Source organism: Nannospalax galili, unplaced genomic scaffold, assembly GCF_000622305.1.
Source record: "Nannospalax galili isolate Female #2095 unplaced genomic scaffold, S.galili_v1.0 scaffold1005, whole genome shotgun sequence".
NCBI lineage: Eukaryota > Metazoa > Chordata > Mammalia > Rodentia > Spalacidae > Nannospalax > Nannospalax galili.
In genome coordinates this window covers 891,249-906,377 of record NW_008353008.1, presented here as the reverse complement: position 1 = coordinate 906,377, position 15,129 = coordinate 891,249, and the positions used below count along the sequence as shown (strand labels likewise).

At 39.4% G+C, this 15,129-nt stretch overlaps 1 protein-coding gene across 2 annotated transcripts in view; it reads right to left on the bottom strand.

Moving 5' to 3' along the window:
• Armc1 (armadillo repeat containing 1) overlaps nt 1-15,129 on the bottom strand; it is a 35,891-nt gene that overhangs the window by 9,858 nt on the left and 10,904 nt on the right. The window contains exons 3-4 of one of the 2 annotated variants that reach the window (XM_008850263.3): nt 6,455-6,546; nt 878-1,067 (exon numbers count right to left, since the gene is read on the bottom strand). In XM_008850263.3, coding sequence (XP_008848485.1) covers nt 878-1,067; nt 6,455-6,546 — 282 coding nt within the window. The remainder of the gene's footprint in view (nt 1-877; nt 1,068-6,454; nt 6,547-15,129) is intronic. The other variant, XM_008850264.2, reaches the window with a different exon arrangement.

Sequence of the window (15,129 nt, the reverse complement as noted above, 5' to 3'; positions counted from 1 at the left end):
TTCTCCTTGCATTTTTGTCAATTCAGGAATTTTAGTTCATGTATTTTTTTTAATATTTTATTTATTATTTTTATTTTATGTGTATGAGTGTATTGCCTGCATGTGTGTAAGTGCACCCATGTCGTGCAGTGCCCACGGAGGTCACAGGATCCCCCGGAACTGGAGCTATGGACAATTGTCAGCTGCCATGTGGGTGCTAGGACTCAAACCCAGGTCCTCTGCAAAAGCAGTCAGTGCTCAACCACTAAACTACCTCTCCAGCCCCGGTTTATGGTTTTTTATGTGTGTGTCTTTTTGAAACAGGGTCTCCCTATAGCCCCAGCTGTCCTGGAACTCACTATGTAGACCAGGCTGGCCTGGAACTCACAAAGATCCGCCTGCCTCTACCTCCCAAGTGCTGGGATTAAAGGTGTGCGCCACCACACCCAGCGGTTTATGTATTTTTAAGTTCTATTAGTAGCATGCACATTTCAAACTGTTACATCCTCTGACTGATACATTTAGCCCCAAAATGACCCTCTTTCATTAGTATAAAATACTGACACTGTACCTTTTTTTAAAAAAAATGTTTTATTTATTACTTGTGTATGCGTGTATTGCCTGCATATTCGGTAAGTGCACCCGTGTCGTGCAATGCCTGTGGAGGTCAGAAGAGGACATCGGATCCCCTTGAACTGGAGTTATGGACGGTTGTTAGCTGCCATGTGGGTGCTGGGATTCGAACCCGGGTCTTCTGCAAGAACAACCAGTGTTCTTAACCGCTGAGCCATCTCTCCAGCCCTGTATCTTTTTCTTAAAGAATGTTAGCAAGTGACATAGTGTCTGGTGATATGATTTCTCTTTGCTACCTTATGAATCACATTTATAAGAATCTTACCGTATCATCAAGACCATCTATGTGCAAAACCACTGTTTTGGCACGTTTGTTCGTAGTTCCCAGAAAAAACTGAGCTTTCCTTCGACGTGAATTCATTTCATTAAAACTATCACCATCGGCCATACTGGAGGACTGAAGAATGTCATAGATTTCAGATGCCAGAAGTTTTGTTTCTCCTGGAGTTGTAGTCCTTGAAAAGACATGCATAAATGTATAGTCACTTCTGATTCTATAATTTATTTCTCAGTTTTGATGAGTTTTGTTTCTTTCATTCTGATGCCTTATTCAATTCAAAAGCAGTATCAATGAATCTTAGACTCATCAATAAGGGGGACCAGGGACGTAGTTCAGTTGTCAGAGTGCTGGGCTAGCATGTATCAAGTCCTGGGTTTTATTTCCGACACCATATAAACAGGGTGTGGTGGCACTGGCCTGTAATCACAGCACTCAGGAAGTAGAAGCAGGATCAGAAGTTCAAAGTCATTTTTGGTTATATAGCAAGTTTGAGATCAACCTAGGATGCATGAGCCACTGTTCAAGAAGGATGAGGACAAGGGATTGTGGGGAGGTGGGAAGGCGGGGAAGAGAGAGGATCAACAATAATGTAGGAAAAGCATCTCGTCTGTAATGACCCCCACCCCCCAACTAAAACAGGATTTCATGCAGCCCAGGCTCACCTCATACTCTCTATGTAATAGAGGCTAGCCTTGAGCTCCTTGATCCTTCTACCTACACCTCTCAAGTACTATAATTACAGACATGAACCACTATGTCTGGCTAGCTTAAAACAATCTTCTACTTTCATTTAAAACGACTGATTCATTGAGATTAAAAATCTGTCCTAGAGTGATACCAAAGTACATTCAACCAAAATCATTGAATAGGAAACAACTAACAAGATCAGGTTAGGTAACTTGATCATTATCACCATAACCTTTGCTCAAACCTTCTCTCTTCTATCAATATAAGTAGCTTAAGTTGTTTTTAAGTTGATTTTGAATTGCAGAGGTAAGAGAGCTGCAATGCAAACACTTTCCAATGTTTGAAAACAACCAAGATAGAAATTGCTGGCAAGAATATTAATGATGCCAATAGGGAGATGGGTCTTTATTCACTGCAAGCATGTCACATGCAAGCCTAAGGACCAGCGTTTGAATCCCCAGCATCAAGTGAATGCTAGTTAGGCATGGAAGCCCAGTCCTAGGCGACAGAGACAGGTGGAGCAAGCTGCCCAGCTAGACTAACCAAATTGGTGAACTTGGCTCAAGTGAGAGACTGCTTCAATACATAATGTGGACAGTGATCAAGGAAAGACCCCGAGTAATCTCTGGCTCCACATACAAAGTGCCTCTGAAATAAAGGAAAGAGCAAAATAGAACAGGCAAATGGAAATAAGGAGAGCAGGACTTATGTAATGAAATCAAACAAAGAACAACTCCAACCCCAAGATGATGAATTAAACATAGTAACAGATACATTTAACAAAAAAATACAACTTATAACTATGCAGCAAACAACAAAAATATATGGAGAGAAAATGATAAAGCAAATGTGGTAAAATGTTAAGATCTGGAGAACCTAAGTTTGAAGTTTATAGGGATTCTTTGTACTATTTTTATAACTTAAATTTTTATTTATTTGTATATGCAGGTGAGTATGCACATAGTAATAAAAATAAACAAAAAAAAATTTTTTATGCATGTGGAGGTCAGGGGACAACTTGCAGGAGTAGGTTCTCCCCTTCTACTCAGGGACTGAACTCAGGATGTCAGACGTGGAGGCAGGCACCTTCATCTGCTGAGCCATCTTGCCAGTCCTATTTTTTAACTTTCTAAAACAAATTTTTAAGGAGTTGACAAGATGGCTCAGTGGTTAAGAGCACTGGGTACTCTTGCAGAGGACCCAGATTCAGTTCCCAGCTCCCACATGGTCAGCTGGTTAGCCAACAACTATCTGTAAACTCCAATTCCAGGGATCTTGTGCCCTCTTCTGGCCTCTACAGGTACTGCATACATGTGGTACACTTACATACATGCAAGCAAAATGCTCATACAGATAAATTTTAATTTTTAGTAAGTTTTAAAAAATGCAGTTAAAAACACTGGTTGTTCTTGCAGAAGACCCAGGTTCGAATCCCAGCACCCACATGGCAGCTAACAACTGTTTGTAACTCCAGTCCCAGGGGATCCAACAGCCTCTTCTGACCTCCGTGGGCATTACACAACACGAGTGCACTTACCTACATGCAGGCAATACACACATACACATAAAAAATAAAAATAAACAAAAAATTTAAAAAAAAAAATAAATAAAATCAAATTTAAAAAATGAAATAGACAAAGCATAAGGAAATAAAACATACTTTTCATTCACATTAAATTTTTCAGCAAGAAAAATAGATTTCCATTTTACTAAAACATCATTTCAAAATCTAGAATTCTAGGAAGTTCCTCAGATTAAATTATGATACTTTTAAAGTTGAGAGGCCATATTTTATTAAAGCAATTTTGTTAGTATGCTTCATTTTAGACAGTTAAGAGCCCTTTAAAAAGGCATCTGATATCAGAAATATTGCTCTTTAAATATCAATTAGTGTCTTCAACTGTATTAAATTTCTCCTAAGTTAGCCAGGCATGGTGGTACACACCTTTAGTCCCAGTACTAGGGAGGCAGAGGCAGACAGATTTCTGTGAGTTCAAGGCCAGCCTGATCTACATAGCGAGTTCCACACCAGCTGGGGCTACAAGGAGACCTTGTCTCAAAAAGATCCCCCGCGCAAAAAATTTCTCCTACATTGACATTTTCAAATTTTTCTTCACAAACACATTCAGGCCTAAAATTATAAAAATATTCTAATTTCTAATAAAAATTTTTTATTGATTAAAGAGATTAAAATTAAAGTACCATTTCATGGCAAACCAAAACCCAGTTCTAAGACTTTATATTGTCTAACATTTCATAGTCTTGGTATTTAACAAGTCAAACACATGGTTTCATTAACCTTCTGATAACCATACTAACATAGCAGCCAAATACAGATACCCCTAATGCTTATTTTAGTAAAAAGAGCTGACTTAACAAAGCTTGAAAAGGAAGAGAGGACAAAAATAAATCAACAGATAAAAAGCTTGACAGAGAACCTTGAAATATGAGCTCTCCACGAGTCAATGAACTGCACTATCTCTCTATCTGTCTATATCTATCTACCTAGCTACCTACCTAGCTACCTACCTACCTACTTATCATTATACCTCTATTTCTGAAAGAGCTGCAGGACCAAATTAAAAGGAGCATGCAATGAATGAATATTATTAGAGAAACAAGCAGCCACCACAATGTTCTAAATATATATATACTTTATTTGAATTAAAGGAAAAATAAACCACTTTCAGAAGCGGCTTGGATTCCCTTCAAAGAAGACTTTATGGCTTTTAGTGATAAGGAGACCAGGAAGACCGTTGCAGTGGCAGATCAAACAGATCACTTCAGCCCCTCTCCAACTTCTAGTCTCTGAATAAAATGGTTTGAAAATATGCACTCACACACATGCACATGCACACACATGCATGCACAAAGGGCCTCATGAGCCAGCAAAATGGCTCAGAGGTTAAAGGTGCTTGCTCAAGTTGTCCTCTGACCACAGGAATGGAACACACACAACCAAAATAAATAAATAAATGTAAAAATAAAATAAAGGCCTTTGTCCTTCTGCTACAGTCACAGCACCAGCTAGAGCAGCTTTGGGATCCATCACAAACTAGGGGTTAGGAGTGGGGTTTTTCCCACGCAGCCCCTAGTAAGATCTGTCATTTCTGCTCAATGCAAGACTCTATGAAAGACCACTGGGTTGGCTGTCAGATCTGCAATGTAACCAGAGACTCTCTTTGCCCATCTGCTTCCTCTATTGACAGACCTCCAGTGTAGTCTAGAGACTTTCTCTGTCCAATCCTGTTCATCCTTCTTTACCTCTAAAACATTAATCCACAATAAATCGAATTTATTTCTAACTTAGTCTTAGTTCTTCTCTGATGATTTGCAAAGATAATGACTAGAATTTCTCTTATAAACATCATAGCAGCCTCCCTAATTTACTGATGCAGCATTCCCATATACACCTACTTAACCACAGCCTTGAGCCAGAAGTAAATTATTTTACAAGTTAAATCTATTGTCTCTCTGAACTTACTCTAAATTTTAAAAGTTCAAATATGAAGTATATTTTAATTTTCCAATGTTATTTTACGATTTGTTTTTAGACAGTCTCTCTAAAGCCCAAGCTAACCTCTAACTCCTGGCAATCCTCCTGTCTAAGCCACTTGCATGCTGGGTCTGCACGTATGAGCCAGCATGCCAGGCTCTCAACATTACTTTTAACTGTAATTTCCCATGTTTTTGTATAACTTATTTTCAACTTCAGTAACTATGAATGTGTAAAGAATACACGCCACTCCCTTGTTAAAAATCAAGTTAAATGGCTCTAAGTTTCTAACTTTTGATCAGATTCATGAAACTCTCACCAAAAGATACTTTTGCCATGACGTTGATGAAGGTTCTCTTGAGTAAAATCAGGATGAAGTAATAAAAGAACACTGCACCATGTTCCCACACTGCAGACCATCGACTGTGGCTAGTCACCTGGTTGCTCTGCTAGAAAATCAGCTTACGTACTTTCTAAAACTTCATATAATGCATTTTCTTTCAAACAAATTATAAGGAAATGTAGTTCAGTTGGTAGAGTTCCTGATTACTATGCATGAAGCCCTGGGTTCCATCCCCAGCACTACATAAATTATGTGTGGTGGCACATATCTGTAATCCCAACATTCAGGAGGTTGAAGCAGGAGGATCAGTAATTCAAAGTCATCCTTGGCTATATAGTGAGTCTGAGGTCAGTTTGAGCTACATAAGACCCCAAACACACAGAGACACACACACAGACACACACACACACACGCATGCAGGCACACACACATGCATGCACGCACACGCACACAACATTTGTCAATATTTTTTTCTTCAAAGTTTTATGCTTTGGAGACTGTTCTATGAAACAAAAACCCTTTTTAGCACACAGAAAATATCTGAATTTTAAGCATTTAGAGCCTAAATGCAGAAGCAGCAGTTAGTGCAATGGAAGACAGTGGGCAATGTTTGATAGATATGGAGCACCATCTTCACTACTCAGCTGCTTTTAACTTTGAGCAACAACCTTAGCCCCAGTTTCTGTTACTTCTGTTGTAAATGTCCTGTGGCTGTGTCTATAACACAGGAAAAAAAACAAATGGACTGTGAAATAGTTTATTCTTAATATCTTCCAAATAACAGGATGAACATCAACTTTTTTTTAAAAATGCAAACATTTTCATAAGGGCAATGAAAATGGTTCATAAGAGAAATTGGTTGTCAGTACCAATGTTTATCAATAAACATAATTTGGGCAAAAGTATTAAGAGTAAAAACTTATAAATAATATTTGAGAATTAATTAAGAAAATGTGACTTCAGTGAATTTCAGGTCAATCAGTTTGCACAGGTCCAGCTTCCTACTGCATTAGGGACCACCACCTTTTGTACTTACTTCTGTATAACGTTCTGCAAGCTTAGCATCATACCCAGCTCTCCTTTCATCTTTTCTCTGTTTGCACGACATTCTGCCAAATATCGGAGAGCCTACAACAGAAACAAGGGGTTAATCACATGTCCAGACTGTTCAAAATGGAAACCACTTCTAACTTACTGTAAAAGAAAAAAACGAGAGTTTTATTTTCAGCATCAATGGATTCCGAAGTTCGTCTTTAAATGTGGCATTCAAAATCCTCTTCTAGAGGCTGCCATAGCTGAGTGTGTTCTTTGAATGAAGATTCCTATCTTACCTGCAAAGTCAAAATTAGCTTGTTCTGGTTTTATTTTAATCATCTGAACCACCGAAAAAGACCCTGACTTGAAACATCAAAGTAAAATAAACTGAAAGACAAAAGATGAATTAATGGTAACATTTTTCCATTTATGAGGTAAACTCATTTCTCAGGTGTTTTTTTCTCTTAACATAAGTACATTTTTGCAAATATTTTCTTTAAATGGTGCTTCTTTGGGGATGTTTAGCTGTCCTTTATATACTTAAATACTACTATCATCTACAGACTTCATCACTTACATTCACAATGATCTCAGCACTCACCTTTCACATTTCCATTGGTTTTTTTACCTTTCAACTGCAAAGTGTCAGGTATTTAGTAAAGCTGTACCATCTAGAAAATCGCAAGCTCAAAAACCTGTTTTCCCATCTGCAGTTACTACTTCTGTTGCACAACTGCAAAGGTTTACCTGAGGTACAACTGCCCTTTCTCAGTAAGAAAACTAGTAAACAAGATATCACTTATTAAATGTATTTCAGAGACTGGTCAAGAAGCAGCACAGCCTGTAATCAATGAGAGAAGCAGCATGAGGTGGATCTATAACTACCCCTTTCCTACACTGAAGACAATTTTTAAACAGCAGCACTGGAGACATGCAAATGGAGCCTAGTGGTCTTGGTGAGTTTGTGAAGCAGACATCAAATTGAAGAGGTTGAAGCAGTCAGAATCTGCAGAGCAGACCCATACAGTAAGGACACAGAACAGCAAGAATTCCAGACATCTATTTATAGAGGGTGACTGAGAATCTTTGGTTAAGTATCAATCTGCACATGGCTAGGGTAAAAGGCTACATGTTAGGGAATAAAACCACCAGAAAGTCAAACAATCCTTGGCACTCACAATGTGCTGAGAATAGTCTGAGATGACACCAACCAGAGGCACAAAGAGTGAATGCTCAAAAGATCTTTACCTGGACAACAGAGGTATCACAGAATAAAGGCTGCTTTGTGTTTACCCCCAATAAAGCCCAAAGCAGTCTTGAAAAGTCAAACTAGTAACAAGTTACTTAGCAACCCAGAAAAAATGTTCGAGTATTTATAGAAATATTTTTTTAAAAATTTAAGAATCCAACCAGGTGTGGTGGCACACGCCTTTAATCCCAGTACTTGGGAGGCAGAGGCAGGTGGATCTTTGAGAGTTCAAGGCCAGCTTGGTCTATAGGGAATACCAGGACAGCTGGGGCTACAGGGAGACCCTGTCTCAAAAAGACAAAAATTAAAAAAAACTCAAAAATCCAAAGTAATAGATTTTAATATTTCAATTTAAATAGAAAAATCAACAGACATGAAAAGATGTAGGAAAATATAATCTATATCCAGGATAGGGAGGAGCAAAAGTAATCAATACACACAAACCACGAAATAATTTGAGAAGCCAGATGTGGTAGCATACACTTTATTCCCAGTAGGCAAACTCAAGAGTGTTTGAAGCCAGCCTGGTCTAAACAGTGAGTTCCAGGTCAGCCAGGGCTATATAGTGAGACCCCATCTTAAAGCCCCACCTCCTCAAAAGAAAGATATAATAGAGATTATAAATTATAAGAATATCAAAAAAGCTATTCTAATATGCTCTATGTTTGAGTATGAAAAATGAAGATGAGGAAAGAAAGGGCAAATACTAGGAAGACTCAAGTAGCCTTTTTTTTTTTTGTCTTTTTGAGACATGGTCTCCCTGTAGCCCCAGCTGTCCTGGAACTCACTATGTAGACCAGGCCGGCCTTGAACTCACAGAGATCTGCCTGCCTCTGCCTCACGAGTGCTGGGATTAATAAGTAACTTTTAAAAGACAAAACACATTTGAAATGAAAGAAGTTTAGACATGCAGCAACAGAAACTAGCCAAAATAAAGCAGAGAGAGGAAGAAAAACCATCTAAATAACAGAAGCACAAAGTATGGGTGCAGGAGCACTGGCAAGGAGGGCAGCACATGCTGGGATCTAGGGAGAAAAGATTTTTCAGAAAGAAAACCTTTGAAAAACTAATGGATGGCAATTTCCTAAATCTCATGGAAACTATAAACCCACAGATCCAAGAAATTCAACAAATCCCCAGCAAAACAGCAATAAAAACAAAGCACACAAAGAAATCTTCATTAAACACATCATAATCATTTCCTGAGAAGAACATTAATATAGCCACAGATGAAACCACAGAAAGCATTACAGGGCTGGCAAGGTAAAAGAGTTTGCCATGGAAACCTGATGACTTGAGTTCAAATGCCAGATCCCATAGTAAGAAGAGAGAACCAACTCCCGAAAATTGTCCTGACCACACACAAGCCATGGTACACACACACACACACACACACACACACAGACAGACAGACAGACACACACACACACACACAACAAATAAAATATTTTTCTAAAAAACAAGCAAAAGAAAAGGCATTATACAGAGAACAACAAAGAAATATAGCCGGGCCAGTGCTTGCTACCAAGATTGAGTCTGATTCCCAGGATCCATTTGAAGGAAGGAGAAAACTGACTCCTGCAAGTTGGCCTCTGACTTCCAAATGCATCCACATACATGTTTATCTCCATATAAAATACAGACACACACAAATTAAAAAATGGGCTTTTGGGTTTTTTTTTTCAATATTTTATTACTTTTATTTTATGTATGTGTGTGTTGCCTGCATGTATGTGAATGCACCCATGTCGTGCAATGCCGCGGAGGTCAGAAGAGGGCTTCGGATTCCCCTGGAACTGGCGTTAAGGATGGTTTGTAGCCGGCTAAAAAACGTTTTTTTAAAAAAGGAAGCATAATGATTTTCTTGTTAGAAATCATATACACCAGGAGCTAGATATATATTCATGTCTATAACCCCAGCACTCCAGAGGTAGAGGAAGGCAGACTGCCAGTTTCAGGTCAGCCTCATCTAAGTACTTAGCAAGTTCTAAGCCAGTCTGAACTACAAGAGTAAGACCGTGTCTCAAAAAAACAACAACAACAAAAAATCCAACCCAAGAGAAATCACATATATAGCAGAAGACAATTACAGTAATAATCTGTATTACAAGGAATATAAATCTAAGTCTATATTTAGGAATGAAGAACACTATAAACAGTAGAAATGAGAATATAAGACATTTGATGGAGCTAGAGAGATGGCTCAGCAGTTAAGAGCACTGGCTGTTCTTGCAGAGGACCCAGGTTCGATTCCCAGCACCCACACGGTAGCTAAAAACTGTCTGTGCTTTCAGTTCTGGGAAATCCAACACCCTCTTCTGACCTCCTCAGGCATTTACGACACAGGTACACTTATATACATGCAGGCAATACACTCATACATAGAAAATAAAAAAAATATTTTTAAAAAGACACTTGAAGCTGAGTGAGGTGAGGAAGGAGGACTAAGAGCTGGAAGCCAGCCTAGTCTACACAACAATAGCCTGACTCTACTTCCCATTCAAAGTCCCCCAAAATTTCAAAAACATTTGAAACAGAGTATGGTGACATACACTTATAATCCCAGCAACTGGGAGGCAGAAACAGTCAAGTGTCTGTGAATTCAAGGGCAGTCTGGTCTACATAGTGAGTTCCCACAGCCAGGGCTACATAGTGAGATCCTGTCTCAAAAACAAAAACAAACCCACCATATTTGGGGGAAAAAACGTCTTTAAAAGCTAATTGAGGGCTGGAGAGATGGCTCAGTGGTTAAGAGCACCAGCTGCTTTTGAAGAGGACCCAAGTTCAATTCCCAGCACCAACATGGTGGCTAACAACCATCCATAACTCCAGTTCCAGGGGATCCAATACCCTCTTTTGACCTCCACGGGCATTAGATGACATGGGTGCATTTACATACATGCCAGCAATACACTCATACACATAAAATAATAATAAAGCTAATTGAGTGCTAGGGAGTTAGAACAGTTCTTACTTAGCATGTATGAAGCTCTAGGGTCATTCCTGAGTCAAATACACAAACACACACACACACACACACACACACACACACACACACACAAAACACTACTTGTTTAAAGCAATACATATGTGTGTATGTACACATTCTAAGCACTGAGAAATACATAGACGTATATGATACAAACAGCACAAGGATGGAAGAAAGGAATGAAAACATACTGCTGTATGATTCTACACTGTACACTGCATATGATTAAATTAAAAGTGGACTAGTAAGCTAAAAATGCATATTCTAGGGGCTGGAGAGATGGCTCGGTTCCTAGCACCCACGTGGCAGCTAACAGTCCATTAGAGTTCCAGGGGATCTGATAGCCTCTTCTGGCCTCCATGGGCATTACATGCATAAGGTGCGCTTACATACATACAGGTAAAACACTGATACACATAAAAATAATAAAAACTATATTTAAAATAATACATATTATAGAACTGTAACCATTAAACTAAAGTTTTCAGGTTATACCATTAAGCTACTTAAGATGATAAAAGGAAACTATTAAAATGCAAGCCTGCTCATTACCCTCACTGGGAACTTCTTTCTGCCCATTGGTCTCTCTACTTTTTCGTTAGTTCCAGCCCTCTATTTAAGTTCCCTTATAGTTTTATATGTGCTATGTATAGCAGCATGTTTTCATTCCTTTCTTCCATCCTTGTGCTGTTCTTTTCATATACTTTACTTCTATGGATTTTTCAATGCTTAGAATATGTGTATACATACACATGTATTGCGTTAAATATATTCTCTTGCCAAGATCCTATCCTAACTTCCTTACAGTCATTCTGTCCAACTTACCTGGCCAAGTATCAATCCTGGACAAATCCAACTATTTGGCTCTCAGAGCCTATAGCAGGCCTGAAGTGGTGAGAAAAAGTAGTTTCATAATCAAGTCACAGGATCATATAATTCCAATACCACTAAACTAAGCAGTTCCTCAACACTGCTGAGCAAAATATCCCTCCTCAGTTAACAGCCTTTCCTGTTTTCTGTCATTAGGAAATCCTGTCTTCAAAAATTACCTACCCATCCAGGTGTGATGATGCACACCCCTAATTCCAAAAGTAGGGGATGGTGAGACAGAGGGAAAAACCGAATGGTAAGAGCCTCAATGGAATATTCACCACAGTCTCATGTTTTGAACACCTGAGACAGGTCTCCAGTTAGTGGTGCTACTATGAAGGCTGGGCATCCTTTAAGAGGTAGAGTTGGGCTGGATCACTAGGCAAGGCCCTCTTACACTGGTCCCTGGTTCCAGTTCAGCTGTTTCATGTTCACTATGATGTAAGGAATCTGCCACATGTTCTCACCACCATGAACTGAGCTGGTCCTGTCCTGCCATCCCCATCATGATAAACTGAAATCCATCTGAAACCATGAGTCAGAATAAACCTTTCTTCTCTTAAGTTGTTTCTGACAGGTATTTGATCATAGCAACATAAAAGTAGTTAATACACTCACTCCAACAGCCCTTGCCTTGTGAATTCAGATATGGCCAAGTCTAGTATATTTTTAAAAAAAAAAAAAGATTAAAAAAAAAATCTTTCAGCCTCAAGACCCTATCTAGAAATAAACAGCCTCCCTTTTTACCTTTACTGCAGTTCTCACTGACTGAACTATAATCCTAAGCAGGAACTACCCCCTTGTTACTACTGTCCACACACAGTTCTGCTACTTAAACTTCATTCTATGAAGGTTAAACAGGGAGTTCAGTTTTTCTAAATGGAAAAGCATTTTTTTTCATACAAACTTGTGAAATTAGAATAAAGGAAATATCATAGATCCATAAGTAAAGGATGGTAAGCAAAATTTTACAGTAATTTTCTTAAAACTCTTCTTGACACAGGGTATGGTGGTGCACACCTTTACCAAAACTCAAGAGGCAGAGGCAGGCAGCTCAAGGTCAGTCTGGTCTACACAGTGAGTTCCACGTCAACTGGGGCTACAAAGAGACCCTGTCTATTAAAAAAAAAAAAAAAAAGGTGGGGGGCTGGAGACATGGCTCAGCAGTTGAGAGCAGTGACTGCTCTTGCAAAGGACCTGGGTTCGATTCTTAGCACCCACATGGCAGCTACAGGGGAATCCGAAGCCTTCTTCTGACTGCTGTGGCACTGCAGGACACGGGTGCACTCACATATATGCAGACAACACACTCATACATACAAAATAAAAATGATAAATATTAGAAAGAAGAAGAAAAGAAAAGGTAAAGCCATTGAGGAATAGGTTGGAGCATGGGGGAAAAAAAAATAAAGGAAAAAAAACTATGTTTGAAACTGGGTCTCATGTTTCTGAACTTCTGAATTCCTGATCCTCCTGCCTCTACCTTCGAAGTACTAATGTTACAGATGTGCATCACCATGCCCAGCTCTTTTAAATGTTATAGAAATTTTGATAATTTTTAAATATATTTATTTTTATTTTATGTTTATGTGTGTATTGCCTGCCTGTATGTAAGTGCACCCATGTCGTGCAGTGTCCATGGAGGCCAGAAGAGGGTGTTGGATCCCCTGGAAGTGGAGCTATAGATAGTTGTTAGCCGCCATGTGGGTGTTGGGAATCGAACCCAGGTCCTCTGCAAGAGCAGTCAGTACTCTCAACCGCTCTGAGCCATCTCTCTAGCCCCTCATATACAATTTTTAAATGGCTAGAAATGAATCTACAGCACATAGCAGATACCATTAAAAAGTCATTCTGGGGCTTGACTGGATTGATGGCTCAACAATTGAGTGCGCTGCTCTAGCAGAAGACCTAAGTTCAATTCCCAAAACCCATGTTGGGCAGCTCACGCCTATAACTGCAGCTCCAGGGGCCCTAGGGTCTCTGGCCTCTGTAGGCACTGGCAGTTGTGCTCATATGTTCACACACATACACACACACACTATGGTCAGCAAGATAGCTCAAAAGAGAGCGAAGCACACATCATATAGATAGGATGTATCTATAGGAAGCACCGTTTGCCATTTTTGTCTCAAAACAATACAATAAAATAACAATGTTCTAAAACTGACTACAGTGATAGCTGTATTACTCTGTAACTAAAAGCCACTCAATTTATACTTCTAATATGTGAACTCTATGATGGCATATGATTTATATCTTAAAAGGCTGCTATGGGGGCTGGAGAGATGGCTCAGCAGTTAAGAACACTGTTTTTGCAGAAGACCTGGGTTTGAATCCCAGCACCCACATGGCAGTTAACAACTGTCTGTAACGCCAGTTCCAGGGAATCCAACAGCCTTTTCTGTCCTCCATGGGCATTGCACGACACAGGTGCACTTACTTACATGCAAGCATAACACTCATACACATAAAATAAAAATAATAAATATTAAAAAAAAAAAGTTGCTATGAAGGCTGAGTGGGGTGGAGCACACCTTTAATCCCAGCACTCAGGAGGCAGAGGCAGGCAGATCTCTGTGAGATGGAGGCCAGTCTAGTGTACTTAGCAGTTCCGGGCCACCTGGGGCTACAGGGAAATCCTATCTCAAAAAGCAAAATATCCCTATCTCCCTTATTAATGCCTGTTTCCTACTGTTCTCTTTCAGCTTCTTTCTTTTCCTTTATCTCCCTGATTCCTTTTCAATATCCTGGTTCCTGTAGTTATGTCTGGATACATACTCACTTATCAGGATTTGCTGCTAGGATCCACATATGAGGGAGAACATATCTGAGTCTGTTACTTAGTATAATAGTTTCTAGTTCCATCCATTTACCTGCAAATTTCATGATTTCATCTTTCTTTAATGCTGAGTAAAACTCCATCGAATAAATGAACCATATTTTCATTATCCCCTTGTCAGTTGAGGGACACTTAGATTGCTTCCATCTCTTAGCTATTGTGAAAAGAGCAGCAACAAACATGGATATACAAGTGTCTCTGCCATAGGATGAGTTCTTTGGGTATATGCCAAGGAGTGGTATAACTGGGTCAAATGGTAGGCTCATTTGTTGTTTTTTAGGAGTTCTCCACACTGCTTTCCATAGGGGTTGAATAAGCTTGCAGTCCCTCCCACCAGCAGCGGATGAGGGTTCCCGTTTCCCCACATCCTCTCCAACATTTGGTATCGTTTGTTCTGTTGATCTTAGCCAGTCTGAATGGGGTAAGATGAAATCTTAAAGTGGTTTTAATTTGCATTTCCCTAATTACTAGTGATGTAGGCTGACTACATTCACCAGATGGACAAGTAGTAGAAAACGGCTGGGGGTGCCGACAACACAGTGGATAGTAGCAGGGATGACAGAGTATAAGGGCTCTAGTGGCGGGGGGGGAGGGAACAGGAGGCTATGGGAGGGTGCCATCTGGGAAATGGGTAAGATGGTTTGGGATGTTCTGTGTGATATAAACACACACACACACATAAATCAACAAATTAAAATGAATTATATTTTAGGAGGAAGCATAAAAATT